Consider the following 22,966-nt stretch of genomic DNA (forward strand, 5'->3'; position numbering starts at 1 on the left):
CCAGCGAGTTTAAATCTCCCTCCAGCAGAAAGGGTGGGCGGGGCTTGGGAAGCACCTCTGTCCAATCGAAAGAGAGGAGACTGATCTCTGTCCAGTGATTGGCTGGATGAAGGACCATCACAAAGGAGGGGCGGGAATCTCCTCAATCACCGTCGACAATAACAAACACGGTAAGCAGGCGGAGGGGGCAGCCTCGTCCAATCAACTGTTCCTCTCCCTTTGTGACGTCACTGCTTATGTTGGCCAATGAGAAAGCTGTTGAAGGGACCGGCGGGGCGCTCCTTCTTCCGGACCTGGATGATTGGCCGGCGTTGAGGGAGGGCGGGGCTTAGGAGCGGCTGCTGGACCGAAGGCGGCAGGTTTGAGGTCCCCGAATTCGATTTATCTATTGCTGCGTCCGCACTGGAGAAATAACCCGGTTTGGCGCCGCTTTAACTCTTTGTCTGGCTCAAGACTATGGAATTCTGGTAGTTGGAGTTTGTTTTTTGTGGGTTTTTTGGGCTGTGTTCTAGAAGAGTTTATTCCTGATGTTTTGCTGGCGTCTGTGGCTGGCATCTTCTGTGAATGCTGACATGGAAGAGAGTGGGGTATATATACTGTGTGACCCTTGGTTGAAAAGAAGTGATTTGCATGTGAATGTGTGTGTTGGTATGTTGGTGAATGGCAAGGCCTCAGGAGGATAGGTGTGTCTGCTTAATGAGTGCTCCCTTGTCTGCCAGCCACAGATGCCGGCCAAACGCCAAGCACAGCCTCCTCTGGAACATGGCCACACAGCCCCCAGAGCCCACAGAACGCTAAAGAAGAGGCTGGAGCAGCGGCTGAAACCGTTCCTGGCTCCTGCCGGCTGATAGAGGGAAGGCCCCTCCTATCCGGGTGGCCAGACAGAGGCGCTTCTTTTCCAGGATGTATCCTGCCTTTCCGCCTTCTGTCCAGGAGGAATTCCAAAATGCCCTCCATTTGGAGCATGACTAAGAAGCATGGATTTATAGTTATAGGACTGTTTTTAGCTATTGTTTGGTCGTGGCCGACATTTTCTTGGATGTCCTTCATCCACTTTGGCAAGCCTTTGGCATGCGTGCTAGAGGTAGCGCACAAGGCCCTTTCTGAGGGCAGGGGGAGGAGGCCTTCCTACCCCCTGGATGTCCCGGCCCCAGAAGGTGGAAGTCCCGTCCCCCCGGAAGCATCCCCCATCCTCTGTACTGGGTGGCACCCCGTGCGGGAACACTTGAGTTTGGGCACTGGGTCTTTAATAGGTTTGCCATCACTGTCCTACATTTTGCAGTGCCTTGTCCTCCTTTGCATTGGGTCACCCTGCGTGTTGGCAATTTGATCCTTCGAGTCTGACTTTGCTTACACTTAGGAATTCAAACCACATACACACACCCTCGAAGGTGGGTTTCAGCCACGTAATGTCTAGTGTCAGTGTTGCCGGGGTTCAGCGCGTGAGGCCTTTTAAGCCACATTCCTGTCAAAGTTCACTCTTTCTGAGTTGTCCTTGTAGCTATGCTTTTAAAAGTAATTTCATTTTCAGTGGTATGCTTGTGATGTTTTGTCATGGTTTTGTACTTGTGCTGATGTGTTTTTCCCCCCTCCTGATTGTAGTAGGAGAAAACCAGACTATGAATAGTAAGCTGTGCCGTATGCGAGTGGCTGCTCATCATGTCTGAGAACGATCCCCCCACAGAAGCTGGTGTCCCTCTTTCGCACCTTGGGCTCCAGTCTGGCTGCAGGATGGTGCTTAATACCTTCCAGGAATCAGAGACTGCTCGCCCTTTTACCCCACAACTGCCTCTTACCCCAGTCTTGAACATAACTTCAGATTTTGCGAACCTCAGCACACTGGCAGGGTAAATATATTTTGAGAGAGTTGATTGGGTTGGAAAACACTATTTTTCACATAATTTTACTTATACCTTGTCTTTTCCCCAAACTGGGTGGACCAGTTGGTTATACCTGGGAGGCTTGTGTGTAATGTGAATTTGGAGGCTTGATAAGAAAAGGGCTAACGATTCAAATATGTCCTGGCACATTCCCACTGGTGTGTTGGGAGATGAAATGGTCTGAGATGAGATGACCAATCCAGGTTCTCTTCATCCCTTGTGGTCTCTTCCAACTATGATTCTATGATCCCTATAGGCAGGGTGACCCAAAGAGGTCAAAGCCCCGCAAAATGTAGGACAATCAAAAAAAGTAGGGCATTATAAAATAAAAGCTAAAAATACTCATATAAAATGGCTGCCAGATATAATCTAAAATGGTTGTGAAGTGACCATTCTTTCTAGAAGGAAACGGAACAGAAGTTATGTAGCTAGTGCAGCCAAAACATCTCAGTTTTCTATTTAATTATTTCTACTGATTGTATTTAATTATTTCTACTGATTAAATACAGTATATAAATACACTGAGTATTGCTTGTTTATTTATTGTTTTATGTCCCACCTTTCCTTCTATGAATTCAAGCTGACCTATGTGGCTCCTTTAATCCTCACTTTTTATCTTCACAGTAGGTTAAGTGAGCAAGGTGAGAGAGGGTGACTGACAAAGCTTGCTCAATGAGTCTCATGATTCAGTGGAAATGAGATCCACAGTCTCCCAAATCCAGGTCCAGCACTCTCATACCTACAGCTCTGGATTTTTAGAAGCTACGCTTTCTTTCATGCATGTTGGTCACTTTATTCTTGCAGGGATACTCCAAGACGGTGCCTAGACCTGTCCAATCTCAGTAATGGGGAAGAGGAAATTGCCTTCAACTTCTGCGAATCCTCAAGAACATTGGAAACTGGTAATAACCACCGCCAGAAGCACAGTTTGATTCTGTCTTCTGCTGCTGTTTTGTCATTTGAACAACAAATCTGTAATATATTTCCTTGTCACCACTCTTGTCAGCCAGCTCACTTTTTCCATCCCATATGTTTCTTCTTTGTTCAGATTAGTTAAACTGGGACTAAAATTGGTTTGGATCCAGTTTGGCTTTAATGTGGATCAAGTCATCTTAAAATCAAGTGGTCTCTCTTATCTGTTCTGTAGAACACCTCCTACTTTAAACTGGTATTTTACAGTCAGGCTGAGAGAGAGTGTGGAAGCTCTAGCACTACATGCAGTTATAAGTCTAGTAGTCTTTGTCCTGCCCTGATGACCTCCTGTTTTGGTTGTTATGAAATGACGAAACAGATAAGCAACTATAAATAGCCTGGGATAGCCATTCCCAATCCAGCACTTTCCAGATGGTTTAATATATGTATGCGTTACTGTGAGCTAGTGTGGGGGTAAGGGTTTAAGCACTGGACTATGACTATGGGGACCAGAGTTTGAATCCCTACTCAGGCATGGAAATCCACTGGGTTACCTTGGGCAAGTCACACTCTCATCCTCAGAAGAAGTCAAAGGCAAAACCCATCTGAACAAATCTTGCCAAGAAAACCCTGTGATAGCCTTGCCTTAATGTTGCCATAAATTGAAAATGACTTGGAGGCACACGACATCATGAGTTACGATAGTTTAATCACTTCTCAGTCCTGGTAATGTGACTTTCCACAAGAACTAGAGCCTCCTTTTCCATTTAGAGAGTCAATATTGTAAAAATCCAATTTCAGCCAGGTAGTGCATTTTATGGGGTTTGCACCTTGATGGTTTTTTATAATCCACCAGTAAAGAGTTTGCGGAGGTATTTGAAATACTTCAGGTTAATTAGTGTGCCGCCAATAACCTTTCTTTTTGTTGCTCTGAATAGTCTCTTTATTGCTCAGCCTTTACCTGGTTTCTTCATGCAGTAGATAATAATAATAATAATAATAATAATAATAATATTTTATTTGTGTTTCCCCGCCTCTCCCGATGGATCGAAGCTGGGTTACAGGCTACTAAAATCAGAATACATACAACAATCTTATAAAATATGAAGAATAAATATAACATCAATAGCTTATCAAACCATCAGACATCCAGGGGCAAGGGCAAAAGAATATCGTTGTCAGACAGGCAGATTGGTTATCACTCCTTGGGGGGGAAAGCTTGGTGAAAGAGCATGGTTTTAAGTCTCTTTTTAAATGTTTCCAAGGGGGTCGCGAGACGGAGCTCATCAGGAAGACGATTCCACAACCTCGGGGCCATTATTGTAAAGGCCTTTTGAGATGAGGAAACATATTTGGAAGATGGTGTTTCCAATAAATTCTTACCAGATGTTCTAAATGTGCGGGGCAGATCATATGGGGAGATGCGGTCCCTCAAGTAACTCAGGCCCAAGCCATGTAGGGCTTTATAGGTGATAACCAACACCTTGTATTGTGCCCGGAATCAAATGGGCAGCCAGTGAAGATCTTTCAACTTAGGTGTTACATGGTCAAACCTAGATGCACCGCTGACCAATCTGGCTGCCATATTTTGTACTAACTGAAGCTTCCGGACTTGGTACAAGGGTAGCCCCATGTAGAGTGCATTACAGAAATCTAGACTAGAGGTTACCAGAGCATGTATCACTGTTTCAAGGTCCCTTTGGCCCAGGTAGGGTCACAGTTGGCGTATCAACCGAAGTTGATAGCAAGCACTTCTGGCCATCACATCTACTAGAGATGTTAACTGCAGGGACGAGTCCAGAAGTACTCCTAAACGGCAAACTTTGTTCCTTAGGGGAAGTATGACCCCGTCCAGGACAGGTTGATAAATTTCCTTCCCCGGACCTGGGGAACCTATCACAAGTACTTCCGTTTTCTCTGGATTCAGCCTGAGTTTGTTTTCCCTCATCCAGCCCATTACCAACTCCAGACAGGCATTCAGGGGAGAGACGCCATCCTTAGTCACTGCATCAGTCGGAGTCACAGAGAAGTATATTTGGGTGTCATCAGCGTACTGATAACACCGTGCCCCGTGTCTCCAGATGATCTCTCCCAGCAGTTTCATGTAAATGTTAAACAAAGTGGGGGACAAAATAGCTCCCAGAGGGATGCCAGATGTCAGCTCCCTCTTGGAGGAGCAAATGTCCCCCAACTGCACCATCTGGAATTTGCCCGAGAGATAGGATCGGAACCACTGAAGCGCAGTGCCCCCGATACCTAATTTCCTCAGGCGTTCCAGAAGGATACCGTTGTCAATGGTATCAAAAGCTGCTGAGATGTCCAAGAGCACCAACAAGGTCACACTGCCCTGGTCGATGCCCAGATCATAAACTGGTATCTTCCAGATGTTTTGGACTTCAGCATCATCCAATCTGGTCAACAGCCAGAGATATGAGGTATAGTTCAAAACATCTGAAGGACACCAAATTGTCCCATTAGATATTTGTAAACATAGGAATTTTTCTGGCATTCATCCCATCCCATATTTTACTCCTGACTCCTTCTTTAGTTACTTCTTTAGTTACTTTGCTAACTTCTTTCTCTGACCTGTTCTAGATCAGAAGGGCTCAGTAGAACTTCAGGATCAATTGTAAGTTCTGCCTACATATTTTTACACCATATTATGGTTCCATATATATCACACGAATATATGTTATTTTGCTCGTCAGAGGTTTTAGCTAAAAATACCATGGACATCACTTTGACAATACAGTTCTTCTTTGCCAAGATGCATGCAATGCCAGCCTAGCTAGGGTGGATAACAATGGCCCTCCAGATTTTGTTTTTTGTTTTTTTAATATAGCTCCCATCTCTAGCCATGATAGCCAGTGGTGAAGGATTATGGGAGCTGCAGTCCAAGCATATCTGAAAGGTCACAATTGCCCACCCATGATACTGAGGGCTTGGTTTTTGCTAACCTAGTCATCATGGGAGTAGTATTAGATTTAGTTTCATTTGTTATCTTTTTGCCAACTTGAGATAGTGGAAATATGAAACCCAAGTGGTTCTTGTTTTTATATTTATTTGTCTCCCACCTTTCTTCCAAAATTGGGACTCAAGCTGGTTTACAAGTTTAAAAAATATATATAGCTAATAACATACCAAAAAGTGAATATTTGAATAGGATTAATCTTTTGACAATATTAAAATTATTTAAAAGTATGCTTAAAAAGATAAAATACCATTCAAAGAGAAAAAGCTACTTAAATAGTTCAGGCTAAAACAAACAAGCTGTTGGCTTGTGTTTACAGGAAGTCCACAAAAGGTGTAATTCGTCTATTGATACATTTGAAATTGATACATTTGAAAGTGGATGGTCAATGGATTTCTAGGTCTTCTAGCACTTTTTTGAACAAAGCCAAGGTACTCTGGCTCAATTCTTTCTTCTGTAAAATGGATGCAGGTGGGGATATTTTCTGTCTAAAAAATGTAGTCTTCCTAGTGCACCTACAGCAGTTGCTAGGAGGACAAAAGGCCACCAAGGCTCTCTGAGTGGTTATCTTTTTCCCCCTTCCAGCAGAGGCTCAAGAAGGCAGTGTGTGCCGCTGCTCCAGGTGAGTATATTTTGAGTTTGCTGGAATTTCTGTATCTACTAATTGTGCTTTTATCCTATTTGTAAGCAATTGTTTTCTCCCAATAAATTCAAAGAGAGAGGCTTTGCCCTGAGTGTTGCAAGCTTAAAAGACAATAAACACAAGGGGAAAGAAGAAAAGTGGAAGGAGGGAGGAGGAGGAGAGGGAGATGGTTCTTTGAAGCCAGAACAAGGTGGTGAGGTAGGAGCAAGTACTTAAGATGCATTTCAGGTTGATCTTCCCTTCTGGTGATCTTATTTGAACACCTGTTAGAGGCTTGGTTTCCTTTCGCTGGCAGATGGGGCCAAATCTATTTCACCTTATTTCTTCAGCCCCAGAGCTACAGGTGTTGGAACTTGGTGTGTCTAGAATACAGGGAGCGCCTTCTCTAGACATTGGATGTGGCCAAGTAGACTTATTGTTATTGTTGTTGTTGTTATTATTATTATTATTATTATTATTATTATTATTATACCTTATTTCTATATCGCTGTAAATGTACACAGTGTTTTACATAAAATAATCAAATCAATAAAAATATAAAACCTGCCAATGGCATACAATCTACAAAATACATATAAACAATAGGTAGTAATATAAAATAGAATTAGTTAAAAAGACTTGTACACTTGTGAGGAATTACAGTATCTACCACAAAGTATAGGAATGGATGCCAGCTTGAAATGCTTTGAAAGGGAATTGGAAAAATCCAAGGAAGATGGGGCTCTGAGTGGCTACTAGTCATGATGTAATTATCACAAGTACTAGAAGCAGTTTGCCTCTGTATATCAGTTGCTTGAGAGCACAAAGAGAAGCGCTATTGTACACATGTCCTTCTTGTAGGCTTCCTGTAAGCAAAACGTGACCATTGTGTGAAAAGAAAGTGTTCCACTTCTGTGGGAGAGACAGGATATAAGTATTAATAAATGAATGCTGGACTGGAGAGGCCTTCTTCTCATGGTGTTCCTGGGATGGCATTCAGTCACCTTACAGGTGTCTGAGAGCCAGCATGGTGTAGTGGCTTGAGTGTGGGACTAGGACACTGGCCGGCTGGATTTCAAACCTTCACTTAGTCATTGTGGACTTGAGCAGTTCAAACTCTCTAAACCTTAGAAGAAGGTAATGGCAAACTACTTCTGAATTAATCTTGTCAGGAAGATGGCAAGACGGCGGTGATAAGGTTGCATTAAAGGACATACCAGCAGCAACTTGTGAAGATACACAGATGCCAGACAGGCCATGAGATCTTGAGTCATGGGACTTCGAATACCAGTTGTTGCTATTCTAGGGTTCATTATTTATATGTGTAGAAAACATGTTTACATTTTACCCTTGGCACTTCAGTCCCAGGTATTATGCAGCACCCCAGGCACGCCACGTGGTATTCACTGTGTGACCAGAGAGATCAGTAGTCCTTCCGTAAACAAGGAAAATGTGAGTATCAGTGGCTGCAGGAGACTTTTTCTTCATAGGTATAAGCTGTAGGCCAGGTGATGGGCAGGCAGAGTGAGGTCTTTCCTGTGCAGGCCCAAAGGCTGCAGAATATAGGCACTTCCTCCCTGTTTCATGGCAGTTATGCTTGCTCCCAGCTCAGAGGGCAAATTGTAGCTTTCCAGATCATGTTGAACCACAATTCCCTGCAGCCCTAGCTAGCATAAGTAAGGGTGTGATGTGATCGATGATTGGATTTGCATTGTCCATAACATCTGGAAGAGAACAACTTGCCCACCACTGCCCCAGTTCCTTCCTGAATATTCCCTGTGTTTTGACTCCAAAGTTAGGGCCAATTCTCAGCACTACAGATTTCCTCTTTTGTTTATATCGTCCTAGGAAGATAGGCTGTTTAAACATCCTGGATGGCACATGCCTAGGTCCCTGCTGTTCCGGAAAAGACTAACAGACTCACAGCTGGCCTGCAACAATGCAATGCTGGTGAGTTAATATGACTTACTAGCTGATCTAAAATAACTATGCTTGAAAATATTGACTATATTGGCCTACTTTAGGTGTTCTGTGTTTTTCCCTCATGTGCCAGGGACTAGCACTATGGGCCCAAACAGACAGGCCAAAATAAAGCTGCTTCAGGTCTCTTTGGAGGTATGCTCTTTAAATGACACACGCATCTTAAGAGGCCAGAAGTTGTGCCAAAGCTGCACTACAGTCCTTAGGAAAGGCGTGTGGCTTTGGCACGGCTTTCAGCCTCTTCAGACTCATGCATCATTTAAAGAGCCTACCTCCAAAGAGACCCAAAGCAACTTTATTTTGGCCTGTTCGTTTGGGCCCTATATTTGTGCCTATTAGCTACAACTGTTTCTTTCTTATCTAGAAACTCTTTGCACTTATGTATGGAAATCAGTGGGTTCTGAGGTTGCAAATTTCCCCTTTTCTACAAATATTTTAAAATATTTTCCAAGAATATTTGCCTTGTGGGCACTTCACTTAAGTAGCATGATGTCTTTAGGGATTAATGAAGATGAGATCCTAAGTTGGGACTCTTGTCCCAAGTTTAACATTTAGCAGTGATGAATGCAGTGATGGTGGATGCCTCAGGCCATTCCTTCCATGAGTGCCTTGTCAAGTTTCAGGTGCCGGCCATTCTAGTTGTACTAAAGAGGTATAGATCAAGAAGATAATACATTCATTCCCATTTGCACATGGATACATTTTGAGTTACCTTAACTAAGGTGAATTATACATACAAGGCTACACGAAGAACAGGCAGAATATTAATACAGTGTAAATGTACTGTATATCACAGAGCAGGTGCTGTATAGTACTCTGTGTGTTGAACCAGGACTCTGTGAGAACAGGTCCAAACTCCCACTCAGCCATGGAAACCCACTGGGTGGCCTTGGGCAGGTTTTAGAGGAAAGCAGAGGTGAACCTCCTCTGAATAAATCTGATCAATAAAACCTTAAAATATGGCCGGTATTAAGTTAGAGTCAACTAGAAGGCACATAATAACAGGAAGAAATTCATGTCAACTATTCAGATCAGAGATAAGCAACTTTCTTTGTTGGGGATCAGATTCCCTCTGGGATAATCTGTCAGAGGGTCACAGCTGAGCAGTTTGCTGGAAAAGGGACACGGTGCTTTTGGTGACTTACAGATGGCTTTTCAAATTCGTTGAAAGACAGCTGCTTGCCCCAGCTTAAAATAATTCTAACTGTACCAAAAACTATTACAAGAGGCTAATCATGTACACAGCCACAGATGTGTAATCTATGTATTCTAGAAAAAGGAAATGTGTACTGTCCAGCCTGCAAAACAGTGGATGGCTACCTGTGAGTTTTTTCTTCTTGAAGGAAGCAGGGGATCTAGAGATGAGAGACTTTGGCAGTCCAATTGCTACAGTGGCACCATCAAGAGTTCCAGAGAGCCTGGATAGCTTTCCAGAGATCTTCCCCAATGATCAGGGAGAGGCAGAGGTGAGAAGTGAATGAGGAGGGTGCCCTTTAGGCATTTGTGCTGATCAGGGAACCTGTGGGGCGAAGCAAATTGGCGGTTTGGAGCAGCCCCCAATTGGCCTGGGATTGCAGTGACTGTACAGCCCACTCTAAAAGCAGGCCACTGCCATGATCCCAAATTAGCAGCCAGCAGGAACCTTCTTTCTGCGCGCTTTTTCCTTATGCAACTTCAGAGAGGCTTCCAGATGATCTGGTGGCATGCGTCATCTGCATGCCATGCCCCTGAAACAGCCAGAAGCCGCTCTTTTTGGCCCATCTGTTTTGGGCCTGAGAAAATGGAGGAGCGGATCTTACCAGTAATGGATAACACCAATGCCATTATACAGCAGCTTGAGATCTTTTCCTGTTCCAAAGCTGTAAATATGAATGCCAAAAACAGAGAGCTTTTCATAGGATATCACTGGCTGTGTACAATGGGAATGACTGAGTGCCATGTAATTCTACACTGGGAAGTAATTAAAGTGCAGAAGACTTCTTGGTTGTGTTCTGCTGAAAAGCATAGGTTGAAATTGTCCAAACACTGGCAGTAATCTAACTTTCACATTGAACCACTGAATTTTCTTCAAATCTTACCGTAGCTATCCTTGACCACACTAGTTGGGTCAGACTAGAATTCCCATTATCCAGGTAGTATTGTTAGTAGCTGGAGTGGTGGAGTAGTAGTTCAGCATAGCTAGAGGGGGCTGGGCTTTGGAAAGTTTACCTAAGAGATTACTTAGTTTTGGTTTGTGACGGATATCCCCTTTCACTCCAACTTCTTCAGTTGTTTTGCTAAAACCTAAATACAATTCATTTCCAGCAGCTATAATTTCCTCAAAGATTCAACCACTTATATAAAATACACCAAGAAGTTTAAAATATGAAAAATATCACATCTGGAAGTTCTTTACAGGTTCTCAGTAAGTGTTGTTCCAGCTCAATAGGGCTATTTAGTGGCTTCACTGGTAGTGAAGAAGAATCCACACATTACTTTGCTAGCATAGGTCTTCTAGTGTATCATAAAGAATTGGAACTCCAGCTGAGGCCCTAGCAGCGGGTAACTGACGTCTTAGCAGTGTGAGTAATTTGGGCCCTCTAGATTTTGTTGGACTGAAGCTCCCTACATTTCCTCTTGTTAACTAGGATGTCTAGGTGTACTGGGGTGCAGATTCCAACATCTGGGGGACCACAATGTGCCCCATCCTCTCCTAGATTGTGTGAGCTATTTCTATTTCTGTTCTGCTAGATCAAAGTCACACCTTTAATTAGTGACCCCCCCAATCTAGCAAGTTCCTTATCTGAACTACTAATTATTGATCATTGCTCAATACTAACTATTGATCATTGATCTCCAGAACTGAACCACTTAAGAAACTCTTTAAATACTTCAAAGGCTGCCACAAAGAAGAAGGTACAAGTTTATTCTCATCTGTCTTTGACAGCATAATGAGGACTAATGAAGTTAACTTATAAGAGAGTAGATTTCAATTGAACATTAGAAGGAACTTCTTGACAATGAGAGCATTTTGGAAATGGAATCAATTGGCTACAGAGATGGTGGGATTTCCTTCTCTGGATGTCTTCAGAAAGAGACTGGATGGCGGCTTATCGGGATGCTCTAGGTGGAGATACTGCGTTGAGCCGGGAGGTTGGACTTCATGACCCAAAGAGTCCCTTCCAGCTTTATGATTCCATGAAATGTATCCCTCCAGTGGCAAGATGGGTATATGTGAATTTCTGGGGGGGGGGGATTTTCTCATGCCTTCTGTGTATGTCAACGCTAATGAAGTAGTTCTGTTGGAGTGTGCTGGATGGAAGATATAATCCATGATGCAGAAACTGCCACTTCCCAATCCCTGCTTGTGTGCATATTTTTCTTTCCGGTCAAGGGCATCCTGGGAGAACAGTGGGTTTTGGAACCTGGGAACCTTTGGAATTCATGGCTTCCACCATTGTTCTCCATAATGCCTTTTCCTGCTCCTTTCCCATTTCCAATATAGCACCATTTGCAGTACCTCTGTTTCAGCAGAGTTTCATGCCAGTATACCAATGGCATAGGTTGCACTTCCACAACATCCTACAACCTTTTGCAGGGCAGCTTCCAAGGCTGTAAAATCCCAGTCTAAATTATTTTTTTGTCAGGTTTAAAATGCAGAGGTAGTAGTTTTGAACATAAAATAAATTTCAAGCAGTGAAATTAAAAGGAAGGGTGAAATAATTATGGTTCTTCAATTCTGTTAATGAATTGAATTGTAGGTTCTATGGAAGAATGGATTTCAGAAAGTGTAGTTTGTCATGCCTGCTGTATGTGCAGACATTCCTTCTTCCACACAACTGTTAAAGGAACCCTGCACTTTCTTGAATTCAGCTGACATACTTGGGTTCTGTATTTTTTATTCTGTGCTTCTTCCTCAGAAGCCTCTCACTGGGCATCTCTCCAGCATGGCTTCCTTATTATCTGGACCCCTCCTTACCCAGGACATCAATATTAGTGAGGCAAGTACAAACTCATATTTGGTACTTAGCAAATTCATTTGCTTGTGACAAGTGAGATTCCTTCAAGTGACCCAGTATAAAACTCCTATAATTTAGGAGGGAAATGACTAACTATTATGGCCTACTGAACCTTCTGTGGACTAACTTAAAAGGTTGTTGAGGAGGTGCTGCTGCTGTTGAACCCTTCTGGGATCAAGGAATTTGGGATGCATAGCACAGGAGAATGCCTAGCTGAAGATCAGCAACTTCAGGGACTTCTTGATGCCTGCCCCTAGCCCCTGGAGTTCTCTTCCCAGGATTGACCCCTGTTTTGTGATGCTTCCATCAGCAGGCAAGGGTGTACTTTTGTTTGGTTTTGATTCAAATAAGGTATTAAAAAATGATTGTTTTAAAAGAGGACTTTTAATAACATGCTGCACTAGTGATGGGTTTTTTTAAAACAGTTTTAAAACTGTTTTTATTTTTAATTGCATGTTTGAAATAGTTGATTTTATTGTTTTTGTTTTAATGTTGATCTTTTTTATGTTTTAACTGCATTGTGTCTGTTTTTAGTTCCTAAGCTGCTTCAAGTTCTAGGAAAAGGCAGGATATAAATTAAGATGATGGTGGTGTGGTGGTTCAGTGGGTCCAAGGCCCAGTCTTCCTTTGAACCTGCCAGGGGCTGCACCCTCCTTCCTTTGTTGCCAGCATTAGGAAGCAAAAGCAACCAGAACCAGTTGTTGTTGTTTTATTTTAAATTCTTTAATAGCAATAGCAAGTACATTTCTATACCACTTACTGGTATACTAAGGGAAAGATGCCAGGCTGAGTTGGCTTGGAGTCCCTGGCTGGTATTGAACTCATAACCTTGTGATTTGTGAGTGAGTGGCTGCAGTACAGGCATTTAATCACTGCGCCACCACGGCTCCTTTAAAACAAGGTGTATGCCTTGTTTAATTGGAGAGTCATACTTCCAGCAGCAGGTTCCTCCTTCAAACAAAGGATTCTTTTTTTAAAAAAAACATACTATCTAACACTTCGATGGCCAAAATAAGGGAGGGGCATGTTGACAACAGCGTCCACAAACTAAAATTCTGATGGGACTGGTTTTCCATTCAAAGTACAAGACCTGTGAAGCCTTGTAAACTAGGTGAAAGACTTGTGATAGTTTTCTTGTCTGGATTCTCCTGTACTTCTTTCTTTTCCTGGTTGCACCCTACTCTGAGCAGGTCTCAGTGAACAAGAGCCACCTCTTCAGATCGCCATCACTGCCGGAAAAACTGAACAGACCCATGCTGAAGAGGGCAATAAAGGTCCAAGATGATCAAATGGTTGCCAAGGTGAAATGGAAGAGAAGCCCAATCCAAGAAGAGTCAGATGGGGTAAGATATTATGTGAGAGCTTCCACTTATCCCCACCAGTGCCACCAATGTCTGGACTTCCTCCTATCTCATCAGTGTAGCTATTAATGGTGAGGACCTCTTGGATGCTGTAGTTGTTTCTATGTGAGACTTTATTCATCTTATATCCCCACTGTGGTAAAAGTAGAATGGCAGTCTCATGTGCTGCCTTGAGAGGTATTGAAAGCACATGTCATGTACTGGCTAACTTCAGATCAGAAACACAATATTCAGCAGAGTCAGAAAGCTTTATTCAGAAAATTGAGTTGATCACACCATAACGGTGTTGTCAGGACTAAAACATTTTCAGTTACACAGCACATAGCAATTTAAAGTCACAGGCCTGCATATCATCCATCTACAAACCAAAACATCCTGCCTTCCCTGAACTTCTTCCCTTCCAATCTTTCACCAGTTGTGTACACCTTCCATCATTCAATATTACAAAGCATATAACAATCAAGCATGGCAGGACCTATGATCCTGACAGCACAGTTGGCAGGCTGATGTCCCCCTCTTCCATTCAGTGTTTTTTCTTCCCTTGTCTACACAAGTTGGTTTGCCGGTGACTGATGTGCTTCCACATTTTTGATGACCTGACTGCCTTTTTTATAGATCATGTTTTTGAAGAAGACAGCCTCCCTTTCAGACATTGAAATTGTCAAAGCACTTGATCAAGACTACAGCTTCAGGCAGCTGATTGGTGATTTCTCCAATGTAGGTTTCTTCTAGCTTCTGTTGCCTTCAAGGGTAGATAGTGGGGAAAGAGTGGGTTTGCCTATCACTGCAAAGCCTGCCCAGCTGTATGCAGCTGGATATAGAAAGCCTCTCCTCTAAACTGTTAGAATAGTGCTAAGCAGCATAGAATTCCTACTGTTTTTAATCTCTGTGTTTAGGAGCTGGGGCAGGCATGTTGATAGATGACTGTGGCCCATATGAGAAGCCATTCATAACCAATGTGTGTAGATGGATTTTCAATTAATAGTTTTGCTCATGTGAATATGTTAACCACACCAGTACAGTAAACAGACACCCCATTTAGGGAGATCATATTAGCATGAAGAAAATGCACCAAAACTGATTGGGCAACTGCTCCCTTAATACTGGGGCATATTGATCTCCTCTCAGGTAGCTCAGTTGCAAGAGGCTACCTATGTTCAGCCCAGGCCTGTGCCAATGAACATCAGTGGCTATTGAACCAGAAGGCGATGCTAGAGATTGAACCAGAAGGCCATGCTAGAGTTTGTAATGAATTTTATCTAAAATCAAAATAGTTCTTATGTGAAGTTGAAGGCTTTCATGGCCAGCATCCATAGTTTTTTGTGGGTTTTTCATTCTCTGAAGATGCCAGCTACAGATGCTGGCGAAACGTCAGGAAGAAACTCTTCTAAAACATGGCCACATAGCCCCCAAACCACACACAAAACTAAAAATAGTTCTTACTTGCTTTCTTCTAGCCTGCCAAGTTGTTTTCTGCAGACTATGCCAGCTGTTCTGTACTCTGTTCATGTAGTTATGTTTCTTGAGGGAGATGCTCATTCATCTTTCCATTTTCAAACACAGTTTGAATTTTGCTGCATGTTCAGTTATTAGTTCCAAATATCATAGAATCAGAGTTGGAAGAGACCCCAAGAGCCATCCAGTCCAACTCCCTGACATGCAGGAATACACAATCAAAGCACCCCTGATAGATGACCATCTAGCCTCCATTTAAAAATCTACAAATAAAGAGAGACTGCCACATTCTGAGGGAGCATGATCCACTGTGAAACAGCTGTTACTGCCTTTGAAGTGTCTTTGATTTTAACTCCCACAAGGCGCTTAACGTTAGTTGTGGTGGGTGAAATTGATGGGAGTGCTCTAACTCTTCACTATTCTATTCATGGGATGTTGGTTTTTAGACTAAAATGTTTTATTCTACAATTTCTAACTTTCTGCCTTGTAACCTTTATGCAGTGGAGCATAAAGATACCAAAGCACAGGGGAACATTTCTGGACAGGAAGTCAAAAATATATGTTCGGTATTGCTGCAGAAAGGACTTGCAGCTCAAACTTTCATGGGTTTATTCAGAAATAATCATTTCTTCGTCAGAAATAATCCAGGAAGAATATTCCTCATGTAAATGAACATTAGAAAGAACTAGTGACAGTGAGAATGGTTCAACAATGGAGCCAATTGTCTGGAGAGATGGCGGGGTCCTTAGATGTCTTCAAAAAGACACTGGACAGCTGGATCTGGTGGAGATGCTTTTGGTGGATTTTCTCCATTTAGCAAAGGATTGGAATTGATACTTGTGGGGCCCCTTCCAAATCTTGATTGTATGAAAAGCATTTAGGATTACAGCCTTAGTTTTATAATTTATCTATCTGAAGCTCAAAAGAGTGGTAGCAGGCCTCTGGAACTGTTGCAGAGCCAGAAATGGAATATGGTTGTGTCTCTTTAGGTATATTCACTGCCAACAATATCAGGAAGGCATCAGGACCTGAGATACATCACTTCTGAGACTGTGAGCCATCACACCTGCTGTGTTTGTTCATTTGTTCATTCTCTCTCTCTCTCTCTCTCTCTCTCTCTCTCTCTTTCCCTTCCTCCCTCCCCCTCTCTCCTTCCCTCTGTCTTCATTGTTCTACACATCTGTTCTTTTTCCTCCACATCACCCAAACTCTGTCTCTTCACCACTTTGCATTGCTACCACTTGCTTCTGTGAAAGTCCCAGAAGCCACACTACAGGTCACTCTGTTGTTCCCATTTCCGAAGCCTGTGTTTAATGAACCATTATGCACCATCTAACTGTTACAGTCCACCTTTAGTCTTGCCAGCAAATTTGGACTTCGGTTTTTGGTGGGCAACCATATACTGACAGGAAAAAGAGCCACCAATAGTTGTACTGCTTCCTTTTTTCCCTCCTACCCTCCTTTTAAGTAGCCCATATGTGATTGTTCACTCCTCCCACATTGCCAGTCATTTTATCCACACAACAGATATCTGAAGCAGACAAAGCTGATTAGTTTAACAGGGGTGATTTTCTGCTGTTTTTATAGATGGCTGCTCTGATTTATGATCAGTTCCAAAGCCTCATAGAGAAGTTCTTCATCGTTGATTGTCGTTACCCCTATGAGTACCATGGGGGGCATATCAAGGTAAGATATTCCTGTGTTGAGCAAACCCTGTTCAAGGCCAGAACTCATTTTTGGGAGTGATATGAGAGCTGTTAGTCCTACATTTTACTGAATTTTTCCATTGTCTCCTATTCATAGGGGGCTTTCAATATCCACAGGCAAGATGACCTATTTGATTTTTTTCTGAAGAAACCCCTTCTCCCCTCAGTACCACAAAAGCGCCTCATCCTTGTCTTCCACTGTGAATATTCTTCTGAGAGGGGACCCAAGATGTGAGTGTGGGTCCCAGTAAGCACTGGAGGTGATACTGCATGAGATGGGGTGAAGAGATGATTTGGGAGAACATTTGCTATGTAGGATAACTTCTTCATGACTTCTTGCTTACTGTCTTTGCCTTGCTCCTGCTCAAAGGTGTCGCTATTTGAGGGAGGAAGACCGAGCCATGAATGAATATCCGGCACTTCACTACCCTGAACTTTATGTCCTTCAGGGTGGCTACAAGGACTTCTTCCTAGCACACAAGGTAACAACAAGACTCCTGACTTTAGGGCTTATCTTATCTTTCTATTATTTTGGTGCTTCCAGCAGATATCAGAATAATCCTCCTAATATTTTCTATTCTTTTGTATTCTGTTGGCAGAGTATTTTACCCTGTCTTCTAGTTCAAAACATTAACAAAGTGCTTTACAGCAATAGCTAAAAACAAATAAATGACAAAACAGCATTCTAAGTTGTATCAATAAAGCCTGAATTTAGCTTCAGTTGTTATTACCGTATATACTCGACTGTAAGTCGAAAAATGTATGCCCCAAAATGAACTCCAAAATCCTGGGTAGACTTATGGAAGGGTCAATGAGTTAATGCTAATAAATTTTGTGAAAGAAGAAGTGCCCACCTTCCTCTGTAGCCTTGTAACGGCTCCCTGTTTGAAGCCCGGCGCTGGCTCTCCTCTCCTCCTCTCTAACTCTGTGTGTGTGTGTGTGTGTGTGTGTGTGTGTGTGTGTGTGTGTGTGTGTCTGTTTCCCAGGCTCTCAGCCTTCCTGCGGAGCTAGACCTAACAAGCTGCTGCTGAGAGAAGGAACACAAAGAAAGTATGCCCAGGCTTGTACCCCGTTTTGCCTGGAAGTCCTGGGGGGTGAGAAGAAGAGAGAGAGAAAGTCCTGTCCTCTATTTCTGAAAGCCATGAGTCTTGGGAGTTCTAGGGGTGAGAAGGAGAGAGAGAGAAAGCCCTGTCCTCTATTTCTGAAAGCCATGAGTCTTGGGAGTTTTGGGGGTGAGAAGGAGAGAGAGAGAAAGCCCTGTCCTCTATTTCTGAAAGCTATGAGCCTTGGGAGTTCTGGGGGTGAAAAGCAGAGAGAGAGAAAGCCCTGTCCTCCATTTCTGCAAGCTATGAGCCTTGGGAGTCCTGGGGGTGACAAGCAGAGAGACAGTGGGGTCTGTCCTCCTTTTTGCAAGCCATGTGCCTTGGAGATGCTTTTGGTAAGGGGAAGAGTGTGTGTGTGTGTGTATGCACGCACGCTGAGGTTTGTTTCCTCTTTTCCATGCTGAGACTGATGCTTGGGAGAGGTCCAGAGAGTGAGATACAGGGAGGGAAGTGGTGCTTTGTTCCCCCCCTTTAGATCTTTTGTAACATCCTCCAGTGTTTGCCCCTCGACTTATCCACGGGTCATATCAAAATCCATGATTTTGGATCCAAAAACTGCCCCCGACTTATACATGAGGTCGACTTATGCATGAGTATATACAGTAGTTTAAAAGCTTGGTCAATTAATTTGGAACTTCATATGCATTGAATTTGGCTGTAGGCAGAGGATAGAGGCATATTCCCTCCATTGGTGAGACATCACTACAGAATAGACCCTAAAGACCATTCATCAAGATGATCATGCTGGCCAAATGGGCTGTAATAAAGTTATTATTATTATCAAGATGATTACTCAAAGGAGACTTCATTTCAAAGCCTTAAAGCAAAAAGCCTTCTTTTAGAGCTATGTATATAGCTAAAAATATTGTCTCTAAATATTTCAAGAGGTCCAAGAAATCTGCTTCAGTAGTTCAAATGTAGGCATTAGTGATCTAGTTCCCAAGCCCCTGAAAGAGAAGTAAAATAGAAAGGCTTTGGGAGGATTACCGTAAGAAGCAGTCAGAGTCAGACTTATACAGCAGCAGTCAGTCCTCAGATACCCTGATCCAGAGTATAGAGGGCCCCTTTGACTTGTATCTGAAACCACATGGGAAGCAGGTAACAGCGTATTAAAACTGTTGAGAAATGTTCCATGTGACAAATCCTGGTTACAGTTTTTTTGAATAAGCTGAAATTCCTGAGTAGACTTTAAATACTGTACAATCCTATGCAGAATACATGCTCCATAATTTAACCTGGAACTTTGACATTTGTGCTCCTGTGTCAGTGTTGCAGACAGACTGTTGGACTTTATTTTTCTCTTACTAAATACTGGCCACTAAGTAAACTTTTTTTTTAAAGTCTTTCCCATTATGATTTTGCCAGCTGTTATTGATGGGGATCAAACCTTAGAAAAGTAACTCTTAGAAGCTCTGCTTAGGATGTAGCTGAGTAAACTACTATAATAGTGCAGTAGTACTATGTGGGAAACATGTGCATAAATAATTTTGGACAACTGAAAATTATGTAGTATACCTGAAATACTGGAGATGCAACATTTGCAAAAGAATAGTGTGTGCTTTCTTATGCATCCTGTGAGGGTATTGGACAAAGACTAGGAAGACCCAGGGTCTAATCCTCACTCTGGATTATTTTGGACTGGCCATGCTCTCTCAACCTGACCTACCTGACAGGTCATTGTGAAGATTAAAAGCGGAGAGAAGTATGCATTCCCCCATGAGCAGCTTAGGGGAAAGTAGGATATAACTCTAAAGCATTTCTTCTGCAGAGTTTGTCATGGTTGGAAACAGAACAGGAAAGTAGAGGAAAGGATAATGTGCAGGTAGAGGTCAGTGTTGGGTAACTATTTGGAACATGGGTGCAGGAAGAGCAAGGGAGATCCACATTACAGCATGGATTTTTTTTCATCTGTTCAGGTCCTGTTTCTTGTGTTTTCAGTGCCTTTTTGGATTTTTAAAAATGTAATTTTTTTAATGAATTCACTAGAAATTACATACAGGGCTGGCTTATCTGTATAGGTGAACTAGCCAGCCTCCTAGGCTGGGAAAATTTAGGGGCGGCTTGGTGGCTTTTTTGTATAATTTTTTGCGTAATTAAACAATATTAAAGTGAAAACCCATTACAGCAAGCAACATAAAAGCAAGCTACCATATGACAATTTCTTTGTACAATGGCCAAAACATAAATGTGCGCCCCCCTGTGTCCGTGGTACGGTCACATGTACATCATCCGCCTTCCACATGCACCTTGAATGTAACCTCAAGGTCAACAGCCCCCTTTCCTCTCGCTGCCCACCCGCCTTACCCTTGGTGCCACAACACAGAATCCAGTTGCCAATTGTCTTGAGTTTACTGTTTACAACAAACAAACTAGTCTGTTTTCGTGTTTTGCATTTTTGGTAGTGATCATGCAATAGTATTTCAGTATTTGTGTTTGATTTTGAATGTTTGCCTAGTACATTTAATACTGTGTTGCATTCTTATGACAAGCTTTAAACTAAGTAAAGAGGAAGTTTTAGTTGTTTAGGTGAGTACTCTATTTATTATTACATTAACTTAGGGGATCGGGAGCGCACAGCCGCCCTGTATCCTATGTCTTTTGTCATTACATAATAAGAAACCAGAAAAAGAATGTTTTTCTATAAAAGGCAATAAATTAGTCTACAGAGACAATACAAGCAGAATAAAAAAGTCTTTAACCTGTAAATTGTCTTTTTGACTAATTCTCAATACTATGACAAGAGATTGGAACCTAAGTTTTATGTCATGTTTAGCTTTAACAAACGAAACAGCTGAAATCAGGGGGTGAAAATAATTATGAGGGGTGAGAGGGGGTGCCAAAATATTTCTCACCTAGGGTGGCCAAATACCTAGAGCCAGCTCTGATTACATATATATTAAATCATGTATTTTCAAACTTTCCCCTTTCTTTTCAGGATCTGTGTGACCCCCAGAGCTACTGTCCCATGCACCACCAGGACTTCAAAGCAGAGTTGCTCAAGTTTCGGGTCAAAAGCAAGACATGGGCAGGAACAAGGAAGCGGAAGGATTATATTGCTCATCTCATGAAGCTGTGAAGTCAGAGGTAGTAGATTACCCTTTAGGTTTGCCTTAAAAGGACTCTTTCTAGGTAAAGGAAAAGACCAAAGTCTTTGTAATAAACTGTGCTGCTCAGAAACTAGAAAAGTGAGTGTGCCAGGAGGAATGGGCCCAGCAGTAGAGACAGGGAGAAGAGCTTGGGAACATTAAAAATCTCTTGCTGCCATAGACTTTATTTGGGCAAGAACTGGGTCCAAATGCAAAGCTTTATACTGAAAGGAACCATTGATCTCTGTGGAAAAAAGGCCTTCTTCACAGGGGTTGACTAACACCTGTATGGTCTCTTCAACCTCAGTTGTTGATAGCAGCTAAACTATTCTGTAATCCAAAGTACTAAAATAGATGCTAATGAGAGACTACAGATTTTTAATGTCACTTCAAGTTTTTCCATTTAGTTGTCTGATTCTAATAGAATAATAAACTATTCTGGAATAGAATGACTGTTGCTCATTTATGAATATATTGATTTTTGGGCAATATAGCAGCCATAGTATTACGGTTTTTGGAATATCCCCTAGATTAAAACATGTGTCAGTAATAAAATAGGGAAAACATCCTCTTCCTAGGGGAAAATAGGAGCACTGAGGAATTTATTTCAAAAATGTCCCACAGAAATCATGCAGTTTCCATGAATTTCCTGGCAATATACATTTGCATGTGATATGTTATAAAAGATTCCTCTGATACCTAGTGAAATCTATACTACCACATACTGCAGTCCAATTGCTAGTAAACCAGAAGCCAGTCTTGATTTATGTTGGGGTTGGCTTCATGAATGCATAATGTAAATTGTGACTGACATAAATGGCAAGAGTCAGTTCCATAGGGAATCATTAGATACCAGAGGAATATGTTCAGATGCAGCTGAAGTAGCTGAAAAGTTAGCAATTTTACTCAACCTATCACCAATTTTAAAGATATTTTAGGCATGAAACACTGGAATTTACCTTTTCCAGGTTAGAGAAATGTGTAGCTCCTCTTCAGAGGGACTAGAAGAAGCCGTAACTGTTGAACCCAAAGGGGTTTGCCTACCTTGACCTGGCTTGCCATTAGACAGTTCCTTTTCAGAGCAGCACACAGACAGAGAGCAGTTGGTAAAAACTGTGTTATTCTGTGCAGACTTCCCAAGTGGAGAAAGCATATCAGGAAAGAGAGGGAGCACATCTCTTGTTTGGGTATTCATCAGGTTCAGAGGGCACAACAGGAGCAGAGGCAGTGCAGCACACCTCCTGCTGTGTCCTTTATAGTAGATTTGCCAGGTGAAGAAAACAGCCTCCAATTGCTTGCATCTCCCACTTGAGCAAGCAGAGGAAACCCATTTCATCCACACCAAAACTCCAGAATTCCAGCTTCTTCCTCCCCCCTTACACACCCTCATTGTAAGCAAGCTGAGGAAATCCCTTCCTCCAAGTGATAGCAAGATTCAAGTTCCTTCCTCCCTTGTACGCTCTCCTTTCTAAATAGGCAAAGGATACTCCTTCCTTACAACAATGCCAAGACTACAGTTTCTTTCTCCCACAACCTAGACAGGTAAAAGAAAACCAGTTCAGTCATCTTCTCTCACCTCACCCTCTTTGATGTCTTGTCTCACTTACCTGCACAGACACACTGGAAGAGCTATGCATTTTGGGTGAGACTTTAATCTGTTGTAAATTTGAAATGTTGTAAATTGGGGCAACACAAATTGAGTCTTGTCCACATGCCTTTCTGAATCAGTTGAAAAATCTTGTGCCTTTTGGAATTATGGGGCATGTGCAGGAAAACTTCCTTAAAGTCTGGATCAATTTAAATAAGTAATGGAACCTCTTTCATTGAGGTGAGGAGGTACAGTAAAATAAAAATTCTCTGTCAGACAACAGCTTTGCCACCAGATGGCACCA

At 42.4% G+C, this 22,966-nt stretch overlaps 1 protein-coding gene across 8 annotated transcripts; it reads left to right on the top strand.

Annotated features, from left to right (window-relative positions):
• Positions 1-376: 376 nt before the first annotated feature.
• On the top strand, positions 377-21,578 carry LOC149321672 (M-phase inducer phosphatase 1-B-like). Of its 8 annotated transcripts, none has more exons than XM_089526704.1 (16): positions 377-467; positions 1,603-1,847; positions 2,685-2,782; positions 5,388-5,421; positions 6,349-6,385; positions 7,748-7,837; positions 8,234-8,335; positions 9,709-9,831; positions 12,265-12,345; positions 13,554-13,706; positions 14,340-14,441; positions 16,169-16,231; positions 16,767-16,865; positions 16,983-17,116; positions 17,256-17,367; positions 20,924-21,578. In XM_089526704.1, exons 2-16 carry the CDS (start codon positions 1,660-1,662, stop codon positions 21,062-21,064), a joined length of 1,557 nt encoding a protein of 518 aa, XP_089382830.1. In that variant the 5' UTR covers positions 377-467; positions 1,603-1,659; the 3' UTR covers positions 21,065-21,578. The 8 variants fall into 8 exon arrangements, with proteins under 8 accessions (XP_089382830.1, XP_089382845.1, XP_089382838.1 ...); XM_089526719.1 differs by having other exon boundaries at positions 12,268-12,345; XM_089526712.1 differs by having other exon boundaries at positions 6,352-6,385.
• The last annotated feature ends 1,388 nt before the right edge of the window (positions 21,579-22,966 follow it).

This window comes from Sceloporus occidentalis, unplaced genomic scaffold, assembly GCF_023333645.1.
Source record: "Sceloporus occidentalis isolate IW3139 unplaced genomic scaffold, rSceOcc1.0.p SCAF_1, whole genome shotgun sequence".
Classification (NCBI taxonomy): domain Eukaryota; kingdom Metazoa; phylum Chordata; class Lepidosauria; order Squamata; family Phrynosomatidae; genus Sceloporus; species Sceloporus occidentalis.

Coding starts and splice junctions, on each gene's coding strand:
- LOC149321672 (XM_089526704.1), top strand. CDS start 1,660: ATGTCTGAGAACGATCCCCCCACAGAAGCTGGTGTCCCTCTTTCGCAC. Junction 16,232..16,766: donor GATACATCACTTCTGAGACT/GTGAGCCATCAC, acceptor CTGTTTTTATAG/ATGGCTGCTCTGATTTATGA. Junction 17,117..17,255: donor TCTGAGAGGGGACCCAAGAT/GTGAGTGTGGGT, acceptor TCCTGCTCAAAG/GTGTCGCTATTTGAGGGAGG.